This window comes from Coturnix japonica, chromosome 1 (assembly GCF_001577835.2).
Source record: "Coturnix japonica isolate 7356 chromosome 1, Coturnix japonica 2.1, whole genome shotgun sequence".
Classification (NCBI taxonomy): domain Eukaryota; kingdom Metazoa; phylum Chordata; class Aves; order Galliformes; family Phasianidae; genus Coturnix; species Coturnix japonica.
The window spans coordinates 68,765,058-68,778,328 of NC_029516.1; the positions used below are offsets into that span (position 1 = coordinate 68,765,058).

The following is a 13,271-nucleotide window of genomic DNA, read 5'->3' on the forward strand; positions in this document are numbered from 1 at the left end:
TGGTCTGAATCTGACTATTCCTAGCAGATCTTTGAGAAGCAACAACTTTGATTTTCATTCTTTCAGAAAAATAGAGGTAACTTTTCTCCTCTGTAAATGCCTGGACTTGGACAAGTGTGTATATTCTGCCCTTTCAAGGGCCCACAGTAACAGAAGAGAGTTCTAGCAGAAGTAAGGATATAAGATAATAAAACCCCTTGGTTAAGAAAGGTGATCTAGCACCAAAGAAAGCTGTTAATTACATCAGCACAACACTTGAGCGGGGTGTTTGGTCGTTTTATTTTTGAAAGTTGTTTTGTACAAAAGACAAATTACCTTAAACACCACCATGAAAAAAAAAAATGGTACCAACTGGCTTAATGACTTCATTTTTTCTCATGTTATGAGAAAGACTGAGACTGTAATTCCTGCTTTGACTTTTATTGTTTGCCCCGCTCAGCCCAGCAAGAAAACAGGATCATCTCTTTGCCCCTACTGCCATTGCTTATACTGACAAAGCAGTATAACCATCCACAAACCTTATCAGTACCTTGCCATTAGCAGTATTCAGCAGTCTATGCCCTCAAGACCAAAGATGGTTTTCTTCCCACTCTGCTGTATTGTAGACTGGAGTAAGTGAGGAGCTAGACTCTAAGCAAAAAGCAATTATGAATGAAGGTACCACGTCCAAAAGGTTCCTATTAAGTCTTATAACTCAGCTGTACCTGCTTTTCACAAGTGCCCAAGTAGAAGGCTACCTATCTCTTGTTCCAAGCAGTATTCAAGTACCATCTGCACAGGGCAAGTATCATAAGACTGGTATGCACCATGTTGAAGGGGACAGCAAGTGGGGTCTCTCAACACAGTTCTGAGCATATTAGCATTCTTATCCTTTTTAATTAAAATTTTAGTAGCTTCCCAGGAAAACATTCTGCCAACCGAGGAAGCACCAGGTTCCTCTGTCCTTTAGATCATAATACTGGCTATGACTGAGCTATGTAGGCATAAAGCTTCAAGTGAGGCTTGGTAAAGAACTCAAGTGATAGCTGTCTTTAATTTTCACATTTTGCCTTAATGTCACTTACACATTCAGAAAGCATCCCCTTCATTTAGGAGAACATAATTATTTTTTCCCTCTCTTCTGTGATGGAGAAGATGGTATTTTGACTGAACTCAAGAGTAGCGAAACAGCATATAACTCAATCTTTTTTTAGCATTGCTCCTCTCCAGTTTGAGAGGATGGCACGCATCCCTTTACACCTCTTGAAGGAAACAGGCATCTATTTTGCAACACGTCAGCATTAGAAAAAGACCTAGGGGGCTGCTAATGCCTCTTCCAACTCCAGTGAGTCCAGCATAGAGCTTTTCATGCAGGTTATGCTGACAAAAGCTGTGTGCAACGGTGCAGGACATAGGAAAGCCAAAAATGCATTCAAAGGAAAAAAAAAGTGTAACAGATTCTGTAAACCCCAGGAAAAAAAACCCTACACTAAAGACCCCTCTACTACTGTCTCAGTTTATTAAACGGAGACATCCACTTTCTGCATTCATTCATGGCCCTTTCTTCCTCTCAATGAAGAAACTCCCTTTCCTGCTCAGCGCTGAACACTCACATTGCTTTCTTGCTGTCTTACCAACTCTCAGCACTTGCTCCCCATAGCTTTGCTGCTCTGCTGCATTTTTGGAAAAAACAAGAAATAAAAAACAACCCAAACAGCATTACAGTAATGAGGCATGCCAATGGGGACCAGTGCTGTTCACACCTAGAGGCATCCATGAGACTTGACACGCCAGAGACAGCCAAAGTGTATCGTGTAAAGAAAATCAGGAGAGAAGAACTGGCTGGGGGGAGATGAGGAGAAAAGAAATCAGTGTTGAAAGCCTGTCACATTGGTAGCAAGTGGTCATCCCGTTCCTCTGACTCGTCACCCAGCTGGTCATCACCCACACCACGGTATGCAGCAGGTACATTTCGAGGCTTGGATCGGCAGACAAAGTCACAGCCATCCTACAAGCACAAGTTGTTACATTAGAATCAGACGTTTTGCTACAGGAGCCATGCCCACCCCACTGCTACCTGAGGGCAAGTCCACAGAACTTAAGCTGATAAGAGGAGCATACATGGGGATATCCTAACTTATCCTGGAACTTAAGTCAGGTCTGGGGTAGAATGTGTTACTGATTAAGAGTATGCAGCAACACCGACATTCAGAGGACAAACAACACTACTTAAGGTGATCAAGGGTTTCACATAATCAGACCTGAACATTCTACAGTTCCCAGCTGAACATTCCTACCTGAAAAGTCTTAATCATATCTTAATCATAGAATAAGATAAAAAACCTTCTTTTCCTACAGGGTACACTGTGACAGGTCTATCCAAGGAATGGTCTATAAAGACAACGCAGGTGCCATTTTAGTATTTCTTATTAGATTGGGAATATATGAGGATTTTCACTCACCGCCACCAAATTGCCCAAATCTTGCCAGAAGGCAAAGTGAGGAAACTGTTCCATGCCCTTCGCTCCCACTATAAGGCGCTGGTAGAGAAACCCACCAATGATATAGACTGCGATTACTGAAGAAAACCTAAGGGGCAGAATTAAAAATCAGAACAGAAAAACGAGAAGTCAGAACTCCTAGTCTGAATTTCCAACTCTGGCAAAGAGCTGTTGTACAGTTCCAGGAAGCCACACATTCCATGTTTCAGAGCATTGATCTGTAAGCTATGAAGGGAACAGAGCAGCTCTGCAGCATCATGCCTTACCCTAGAATTTGTCTACAAAGCTTGGAGTCACTGTAACATCTAATAATGACTGTGAACAGGTATACTACAATTAGCTAGTCTAGCGTAACATCTTGCAGCAACTCACGTGATTAGTAGAATGGAGCCAGTGCTGAGGTGGGAATTCTCAGCTGGACAAGCCACACTGCTGTCCATCTCAAAGAGGTAGAAACAGTCCTGCTCCTTTTCCCTCTCTTCTGAAACGATGCTGAACGAACTCTGCAATTTGGGAAAGTTAAGTCATGTGAAAATACACTCAGGCTTATACTAAACTTCACTAGAAGGTAGTTTTAGTGCTATTGGTACAGCTGAACAACCCACGAGAAAACAAAAGAAAACATTACTGCACCCTCAGGGCCCTTCTGCTTATAAACAAGCTTTGTCTGACAGCCTCCTGTTCCTCTCCTACCTCATATTGTCACTCACCGCTGTAACTCCTCGCTTGCAAGAAATCATTATCACAGCTCTTCTTTTCTCACCACTGCAGTGCCTACCATATGAATCACCTCCTTTATAAATAAGCATGATCCAGTCACCTGTGAAGAGAGAAAGAATAGAGCCTGCAAATCCAGACCAGGAGGCAAAAGCTAGATACCAAGTAAGAGACGTATTTACTGGTCTTACTTCCATTGAAGACCTGAGTTTCATTGATTCTTCCTATCACTGTAGTCTTTCCAGACTGCCTATCCATTTGTACTAGGCCAGCATAATCATGCAAGCTGCTGTTGACCTCTCTGCATACCCTAAAATGGTAGGCATAGTTTTCAGTTGTTCCAATCTCCACAGTCGTGTTAAATCTGCAGCAGAGAGAGGATGGAAGACAAGCAACAGAATTAGAAAGAGCTGAGCTCTAAGCAGTTGACACTCAAGAAGCGCGAAGCCTGGTCACAGCTCATGCTAATGACAGAGCCACCCTGAAGCCTAGCCCCAAATTCTTCCACCCCCTTGATTTAGTAGGTGTAAACACTAGCCCTAAGGTCCATAACAAGTTGGTACTTGCTTGTACCATACCTTATTTGGCTCAGGGGTTCTAGTTTCTTCAGCAGGGCTTTTTCTGTTTGCGACTCAGTACTCTCATCACCAACCAAATCACAGCTCTTCTCTGGCGGCGGTTCAGCCCCCGCACCAACAGCAAGGGCCATAAAGACTATCAGCACAGCAGAGGTATGGCAATGTGATGACATCCTGGATACATACCACAAAGAACACATGGGATTAACCACCTCAGCCCTCTACAAACTGACTACATAAAGTCACTTATTGACCATTCCCTCAATATTGGCTGCAAAAAGAAGCAAAAATCTATAAACACCTCTCAGTTCTCAACAGACACATTCCAATCTCTTGTACTGGAAAACAACCTGCCAGGCCTCTTTTATGAATTTTGACTTAGTACCACAAAAAGTTTTGCTGCTGAGCACGTTAATCAATATTGATTCAGGCAAAACAGAGCCTAGCAAGCTGAATGCTGGTGTAACTATCAGGCACAAGCTATTGTTCGTTATCTCATCCCACTGAGAAGCTGGTCAGCAAATAGTAATTTACCAGGCCTCTAATCAATCCTCTGCAGCTTTTGTGTAAAGAGCTTGCAGAGAAGGGCCGTTGTGACTTGTTAGGCTCTTTCTACTCAACCTCCTGAATCCTAATAATTATGTTATCCTCCAACATTGCTTCAGCTGAGAATCTGGAAGCATTCGGCAGTACTCAGCTGCAACACCAAGCAACATCTGAGCCAGCTGCAATTGCTATAGAGAGATACACTAGTATGCAGAGGATAAATACATTTAGAGGTAGGATACACCGCACTGCTGAGGCCCAGGACACAGGAACTCGTGATTCACTCCTCACGAGACAAAAGAAGAACTGTTCCCTCACTTCCTCAGGCAGCCGATCTGAAAACGCCTCCATTGCACAGACACAGGTGGAAGACACTGCGAGGCATTGCTGTCAGCTCTCCAGCTGACGAACCAGGCCTGGGCGGCAGCTGCCCCAAACCACCTGCTCACAGCTGGGAAGAGTCAGACAGGTTCAGCCCCACCACCTCATTCCCACCGCCCTATGCCCACTATATAAGTGCTCGCCGCCTCCACACCCACCTGCTGCCGTGCACGGTCCTCTGTGCCCGCACCACGGCCCGATGGAGAAGCGGGGGCTGCTCAGGGACAGGCCGTGGCCGGTGGGCAGGGGCAGAGCCCAAGGGCCACAGCGACGTCCATAGCCGCCTCACTACCCTCGCCCGCCCCATGAACCGGAAAAAGGAAGAGTACGACAAAAACTAATGGGTCGCGCCGCCCAAGGAAACCACGGCGACGAGACATAGGCTTGTCTATAGCCTATGAGAAGCAGAGACGGAAAGGGGCGGCTTTCAAACCCCGCTGCAGCCTATAAGCGGGGCTATTCTGGAGCCCGCCTCCTTTCTCTTCCCCATCTAATAGCCGATGGAGAAAGGTTCCGGCGTTACTGCCCGCTTTGCTTTCCTTCTGATGAACGGAGATGGGAGTCCCCTACCTAGTACCCTGTGATTGCCTGGCTCCGGGTGGTCAGTACTGGGCCCTATAGCAGCTCTCAGCCTCTGGAGCTGAACGGCTCTTCTTCATATGGGCTGTGCTTCTGAATAAAAGCATCTCCTACAGCCACTGCGTGTTCTTTGTCACTGTAGAGGAGTTCCAGCTGCTCGCTGGTGAGGCTGCTATGCTTGAACATCCTGGATGTGATTAATAAGGCTTTACTTGTTCTGACACTGGACAGTTTAAGTGATGTTTACCCCAACTGTGATGGTGGCAGCCCAATTTCTAGTGCTCTCATTTGTGTGTGTGTGTGTGTGTTGTTTTTGTTTGTCTTTTGTTTTTTGATTTTTAGAAGAGTTGGGACAGCTGGGCCTTGTGTGGCTTTTAGTAAAAAGGAAATGCATAACTGTAAACATGCTAGAGAAAGCACTGGTTTGGGAGGAGACTTGTATGATATGCATGTTGAGCAGAGAAGAACTGGATATATAAGCATTACATGCATCCTGGAAAGCTGGATTGAGTCTGACAGTTAGTACCATACTGCTGATTCTACTGGGAGCATGGCACAGGCATCTGCATAAGCTGCATAGAATTTATTTACATGCACAGTTAGCTATTAACTGTGCTGTCTGCTTACCTGTCAGCTTTCTGTGTCCAAACTAAGGATTCTACTTTACTGCTGCTGTTTGAGATCTAAAAAAATAAATAATCAAACAGAGCTCTTAATTCTTCCCCACCAACCTTTGCTTTTCCACAGATAACATCATCTTTTTCCTAATTCCTTTTCAACTGTTGGTCATGGCCTTAGTCTGGGTATTTAAGCAGTATCTGAATTCTGTTGATTTATTTCCAGCCATACTTTATGTTCCCAGCTAAGCTCTCAAAATGACTACAGCAATTTTTTCCCCTCACTGAGCTTGACAACCATTTCTACACTTCAGTAGTTTCCACTGCAGTCATTCAGGAAAGACATCCCTCCTGTGTTGCTCTAATATCTGAAAGACTGGGGTTGACTGGGACTCTTGGAGGTTACCTGGTCACTCTGCTGAGGCAAGGACCACCAAGAATGGGTTCACAAGCACCATATCCAGGTGGCTTTTGAAGATCTCCAAGGAGGAGACCCCACAGTATCTCTGCCTGTGCTTCATCACTCCTACAGCACAGAAGTGTTTCCTAGCGTTCAGAGAGAACCTCTTGTGCTCCAGTTTGTGCCAGTTTCCTATGATCTTGGCACTGGGCACCACTGAGAAGAGCCTGGTTCTATTTTTCTCTGCACTCTTTTTTTCAGGTGTTCATATACAGTAGTGAGATCACTCTGAGCCTTTTCTTTACCAGACTGAACAGTCCCAGCTCTCTCACCCTCTCATCATGTGTGAGATACATCTTAGTTATGGTGCTTAATGGTCCTTTGCTGGACTATCTTCACTGGCTCAGTTTTTCTCTTGTTACTGACACTGTTGAGAAGTTGACTGCCATTTTTTTTTTAGCTATACTGTACATCTGTGTAACGTGGTGTAGGGAACCTGCTTTGGCAGGGGGGTTGGACTCTATGATCTTTAGAGGTCCCTTCCAACCCCTACAATTCTGTGATTCTGTGATCTCTATTGAAAACTAACTCTCAAAACTGAGCTAACATTATAATAGGCATCAGAAGAATGAACTCTGGGCTAGTAGTGTGTTTAGGTATCAGAAGAATAAGAAACAAATAAGGACTGTCTCTCCTGGGTGTATGATTATTGACCTCGCACATCAGGCTATTAATCTGCTTTTTGAACAACACCTCTACTTCCCTGTTGACAGCAGCTGGCGTGCCGTAGCCACTGCTTTCATCCCTGTGGTCTTCTTAATCTTGTACTATATCTATCCATCTGCTTCTGTCTTGAGGGAGATCACTTCAGACCTGCACACTCACAATTACTGCTGTGATGCAATTCAGGCCTTTTGCATTGGCGAACAAAGAACATGAATTTTGCAAGTAATCACTTCTTCCACTCAGTGCCGCTTTTAAAATATCCCTCAGCAGCATAGGAAACTTCTCCAAAAGTCCCCATTCTGGTAATAAATTGAGTTATTTTGCACAGCTTTCCAACTTCACATTTTTTGTCTTCTGAATGCAGCCTCACATTTCCCGTTTCACAAGCATTGAACCCTAGTACTCAGCAGCCTGATTGAAACATCTCGTCACACGCTCTGCTTTGGTGTGTAGGAAAGCAGATGAGAGACTTACTCAGCAGAAACAAGTGAGGAAATAATCTCTACTTCTGTCAAATTCTCTCCTACACCTTCTCCAAGAGTCAAAACTAGACAGGAAAGGAGAGGTAAGGCAGCTGGATTTTAGTTCTAGCAGAAGTGAGATCTAATGAAAACATTAAAGCAGATGAGTCAGTGACCTGGTGATATTCCCCTTCCTCCCTTCCTACTTCCACTCCTCCTTCTCTCCCTTCATTTCTCACTCTGTCAAGCCCCTTTCAGTGTCTACTATTGGTCATTCAATCCAGGCACCCCTTTCTTCAAAAGAGGCGTACACTTCAAGTTGTCAGCTTGGCAGCAGTAAGGTTAAACACTTCATTATAAACTTTCCTCCTTCACTTTTTTCTTTTCCTCCATCAAAATTATCTAATGGTATAGGGTTCTTTTTTTTGTTGTTGTTGCTGTTTTAAAAATAGAAATGAACTCTCCCACTGCTCTGGTTTATAGAGATGTCCCGAGATTTTTCATGCTGATTTGCTGAATAAGGTTTGTTTCTTTTTTTCCTGCGTTTGGTTTGAAACAATAGAGAATGAACTGCTTGACTTCTTGCCAGTAGGTACCAGCTCGGTTGGCATTTAAGAATTAAGTGTTTCACTACCATTCCTATAGCCTTCTCATGGGAGCAGTTACCCCTAAAAGCAGGAACCTGGAGGATGCAAGAGATGCCTACTTTGAGAGCAATAGAGGAATAAAAACAGAAGTGAAAATGCCTCATTTGCCCATAGCTTCCTATTTTGAAATTGTTACGTGATTGTGCTTCCATCACCCACCCTCCCACTCTCCCCTTTCTTTTGAAACTGCATTTGTGGTCACTGTGACAAGAGAAGTTGCTGGATTGAAGTGTGCTAAGCCAGGGCCTGCACACAGTTCACAGCAGTCACAAGCTGATCCCGTTTCTGTGTTTCCTGACTTGCCTCTCTTGAGGTGGTTTGCTAATACACGACTGCTTTCATTATCCTTGTCTTACAATGTTACTTCATGAAAGCAAATGGGATCCTGGGCTCCATCAGGAGAGGGGTGGTCAGCAGGGATAGGGAGGTGATTGTCCCTTTTTACTCGGCTCTTGTGAGGCCCCATCTGGAGTACTGTGTCCAGGTGTGGAGCCCTCAGTACAAAAAAGACATAGAGATTTTGGAAAGGGTCCAGAGGAGGGCCACGAAGATGATCAGGGGGCTGGAGCACCTCCCCTATGAGGACAGGCTGAGGGAGTTGGGTTTGTTCAGCCTAGAGAAGAGAAGGTTGCGGGGTGACCTCATTGCAGCCTTTCAATACCTGAAGGGAACTTATACCCAGGAGGGGAGTAAACTCTTCGAAAGGGCTGACAATAGCAGGACACGGGGAAATGGTTTTAAGTTAAAAGAGGGAAGATTTAGGTTGGATGTTAGGGGGAAGTTCTTCACTAGGAGAGTGGTTAGGCCCTGGAACAGGCTGCCCAGGGAGGTTGTGGATGCCCCGTCCTTGGAGGTGTTCAAGACCAGGTTGGACGGGGCCCTGGGCAACCTGATCTAGTAAATGTGTATGTTTGGTGGCCCTGCCAGGCAGGGGGTTGGAACCACATGATCCTTGAGGTCCCTTCCAACCTGGGTCATTCTGAGATTCTGTGATTCATGAATTAGTGTTTCCATTGACCATTGCCTGTTAATAGCACAGTAATTTAGTTGCTTAGTTTCTGCATGAAAAAGCTACCTGTGCATTTAGCAACTCAGATGACTCCTTATAGGCTGTGGGAGACCTGGGGATTCTTCAAATCTGAAGAACTTGGGGTTACTGGTGGATGGGAAGGTAAACATAAGCCAGCATTGTGTCCCCACAGCCCAGAAAACCAACAGTATCCTCGGCTGCATCAAAAGAAGCATGACCAGTAGGCTGAGGGAGGTGATCCTGCTCCTGTATTCTGTGCTGGTGAGGCCTTACCTGGAGTATTGTGTGCAGATATGGAGTTCTCAGGGGAGACACAGACCCACTGGGGCATGGGCAGAGGAGCATCACAAAAATGATCCAAGGGATGGAACACCTCTCTTACAAGATCAGGCTGAAAGAGGGGCTGTTCTGTCTGGAGAAGTGAAGGCTCTGAGATGACCTGATAGTTGCTTTTCGGTATCTAAAGGGGAACTACAGGTCAGACTCTTTAGTACAGTCTGTGGTGATAGGACAAGGGGAAGTGGCTCAGACTTAGAAGAAGAAGAAAGAAGAAGGATAAATCCTCAGGACATCACAGGGTCCACAGTGGTGACTTGCTTTTCTTTCCTTTTCTCTCTCTCTCTTCCCCCCCTTTTCTTCTCTTTTTCCTCACATGCTTATCTTTTAGTAAATAAAGGTGCGTTCTTGATCAATCACCTCCATTCTGAGTATTAATTCAGGGGCTTCAGGATCAGCATAACAAACCACAAGCGACTTCAGCTTGCAAAAACCAGCATGAGTGCATGTGACTCATGTACAGATGTCTAGAAATTGCAAGGAGGGTCTGAAGTTCTGTGTTTCATGCATTCGTGTTTTTAGATGTTTATCCTGACAACTGTATTTCTTTATTCCATTGTAATTTCTTCATTTAATCTATCCATGAGAACTGTTTTTCAGTAGGTTCTTGCTTGCAAGTGTCCTTCTGTTGATTAATAGTAGAGAAATCTGGTATTTTAATTATTTTACAGACGACTTCCACCCACACTGTCCTGAGCAATGGACAGTCAACAGAGGGAGCTGTTACCTCTTCTCCAAGAAGAAGCAGGATTTGCATTCCAGCCAGGAATCCTGCTGAGCACAGGAAGCTCATCTCCTGTTTGTCAGCAATACCAGCTAAATGGTGATGGCTTTCATGTTCTTTGAGGACCTTCTGTGTCCTTGTGTCAACGTCCATCCTGCCATTTTATTCCTAGGAATTGAATTTCCTAGGCTGTTCATTATCTTTTCTTTGCTTAAGGGGTTGGAAGGGACCATAAATACTTTGTCCAATCCCACTGCTGGAGCAGGAACACCTCGATTAGTTCACACAGGAACACATCTAGCAGGGTTTTTAATGTCTCTGGGGAAGGAGACCCCACAACCTCTCTGGGCAGCCTGTTCCAGTGTTCTGTTACCCTCACTGTGAAGAAGTTTTTTTCTCATATTTATGTGGAACCTCCTATGTTCCAGCTTGCACCCATTGCCCCTTGTCCTATCATTGGATGTCACTGAGAAGAGCCTGGCTCCATCCTCCTGACACTCACCCTTTACATATTTATAAACATTAATGAGGTCATCTCTTAGTCTCTTCCAAGCTAAAGAGACCCAGCTCACTCAGCCTTTCCTTAATAAGGGAGATGCTCCATTCCCTTCATCTTCGTTGTGGATCTGTGCTGGACTCTCTCAAGCAGTTCCCTGTCAGTTCAAGAAGACTGGGGGGCCCAGAACTGGACACAATATTCCAGATGTGGTCTCATCAGGGTGGAGTGGAGGGGCAGAACCTCTCTCAACCTACTAACAACATCACTTCTAATACACTGGAGGATGCCTTTGGCCTTCTTGGCCACAAGGGCAAAGTGCTGGCTCATGGTCATGCTCAGGTCCCTTTCCCCTATGCTGCTCTCCAACAGGTCAGTCCCCAACCTCTACAGTAGACTCTCCTCTTCCACTTGAGTTTGCCCAGCAGTCCCCTGTTTAACCATGCAGGTCTCCTGGCTCCCTTTCTTGACTCCCTACCTGTTTGGGATGCTCTGATTTTGAGCTTGGCAGAAGCACTCCTTGAATGCTAACAAACTATATTTGGCTCCTTTATCTTCAAGTACCCTGTTCCATGGGATTTCCCCTAGCAATTGCTAGAAAAGGACAAAGTTGGCCCTACTGAAGTCCAGGGATTGTGATTCTGCTTGGTATTCTGTTCCTGCCACATAAAATCCTGAACACCACCCCCAACCTTCACTGCTTTAGCCAGATCCTCCTTGTTAGTGAAGTTATCCTGGATAGCATTAATCCGAGGGTCATGGGTTTGAGCTCCACACTGAGTGCCAAAATAAATAGTGTTGCATTTTGAAGAGCTGATCAGGTGACACTCCTTCCCAAGCCATAACCATCCCACCATAGCCAACTCCACCAACTTTACCATTCAACATGATGCCATACTGTACAGAATATCCCTTTGGTCAGTTCTGGTCAGCTGTCCTGGCTGTGTCCCCTCCCAGCTCCTTGTCCAGCCCCAGCCTCTTCACTGGCAGCAGTATTATCAGAATTGTTTTTTCCCTAAATCAAAAACATGGCATCATACCAGTCACTCTGAAGAAAATTAACTATTCCAGCTGAAAACAGGACACGGAGTTTTCATAAATCTACTTTGTTTGGAAGGGACCTCAAAGATCATCTAGTTCCAACCCCCCTGCCATAGGCAGGATTGCCAACTGCTAGATCAAGCACTAGATCAGATTGCCCAGAGCCCCATCCATCATGGCCTTGAACACCTTCATGGTGTTTCCTTGAGGACCTCAGAAATAACCTTCTAAAATTTAGCCAGAAAAACTCTAGAAAGCCTGCTGACATTCTATGTTGTGCCCACAGCACATAGAAATAAAAGGAGATTGAGGGAAAGCTCATTGTCACTGCCCCGTCTATGCTATCACCTATAAAGTGAAACACACTGGTCATGCATATACCCTGGGAATTAGGCTGGCAGAGCCAAAGATACTATTGGGAGTGTTATGGAGGCCAAGCAGCTTGAGGGCAAATTTTGAAAGGTGGTTTGATATCTGTATGTGTTCACTGGTACCTACTGGAATTTTCAAGCCTTTACAAACCTGCTCCCTTAACCAACAATTAACATTTCTCAGATTTTGGCTATAGAGTGCTTGTAGGACCAAGGAGGATCTTTAGGACTAAAGATAGGGACCTGTTTTTTGATCAGAGTGAGACTATTTTCTAAACAGCGCAGCTTTGGCTTCTCCTGCTGCGTGCAGTCCTACACCTCTTTCCAGTAACCAGTCAGTTCAAACCAATGTAAACAAAAAGGCTTTGACCATCCTGTGTACAAATCCTCTTCTGTGTCAGTGAGGTAAATCTGGGTTACATTTCTTCTGGGCAGACAGAACAACGTGAAGGCACTATATAGAGAAGGCAGAGCACAATCTTGGGCTGTGTTTCTTTTGTGAATTCCCCAAGGAACTCAGACATGCACAACTATCCTCTTTCCTTTCTCATTCAGGTCAATAAAGGACAGAATGAGGTCTCTAATGAAGGATTATTGTGTAATTGCACTTGGATTTCTTAACTCTAAACTTCCTAAGCTTAGGAAACTTATGATGGTAGTAGGAGGGGGAAAGGACAGACAAGTAATCACTTTATCCTATAGCTTTTTTAATGCCCAAATTACTTTCTACATTCTGTAACACAGATGTCTATTCTTTGGAGTTTGAGTTAGGACTACAAGAAAGACAGATATGTCCAGACACTTGCAAAGCTAATCATTACCAAAGCTATTGATCTTCCTGCTGCAGACCAAGGTAACTACAGTAAAGACAATTGTCAGAAAGAAGTTTTCCCTCTAGATACATTACCCATCATACTGCATTACATAGATTTTCAGGTATTGAAACCAAGAAGGACTCCTGCAAACAGCAGTAATTACATCCCAATAACTTGACCTGAAGTAAGAATCAGTGATAGACAAAGCATGACCCAGCCTGCACATGTTCTGCAGCACCTGAGTAAATGCTGTTCTTGGGAATGGTTAATGTGTTACACGCTGTTAGTTGGGTTGACCTTTTGGCAGCTTCCTCTGGTTACTGTCC

The 13,271-nt window shown here is 44.7% G+C and overlaps 1 protein-coding gene across 1 annotated transcript; it reads right to left on the reverse strand.

Annotated features, from left to right (window-relative positions):
* Positions 1-262: 262 nt before the first annotated feature.
* Positions 263-5,040, reverse strand: M6PR (mannose-6-phosphate receptor, cation dependent). The gene is made up of 7 exons (XM_015872221.2): positions 4,861-5,040; positions 3,776-3,949; positions 3,389-3,561; positions 3,191-3,300; positions 2,853-2,983; positions 2,442-2,568; positions 263-1,987 (listed from the first exon to the last, which is right to left on the reverse strand). Exons 1-7 carry the CDS (start codon positions 5,007-5,009, stop codon positions 1,865-1,867), a joined length of 987 nt encoding a protein of 328 aa, XP_015727707.1. The 5' UTR covers positions 5,010-5,040; the 3' UTR covers positions 263-1,864.
* Between the last annotated feature and the right edge of the window lie 8,231 nt (positions 5,041-13,271).

What these genes read in the sequence shown, in the direction of transcription:
- M6PR (XM_015872221.2), bottom strand. Translation starts at nt 5,009, where the DNA reads ATGGGGCGGGCGAGGGTAGTGAGGCGGCTATGGACGTCGCTGTGGCCC. An exon ending in AACTCAGGTCTTCAATGGAA is followed by an intron (nt 3,301 to 3,388) that starts GTAAGACCAGTA and finishes CTCTCTTCACAG; the next exon opens with GTGACTGGATCATGCTTATT. An exon ending in GGCTCCATTCTACTAATCAC is followed by an intron (nt 2,569 to 2,852) that starts GTGAGTTGCTGC and finishes TCTGCCCCTTAG; the next exon opens with GTTTTCTTCAGTAATCGCAG.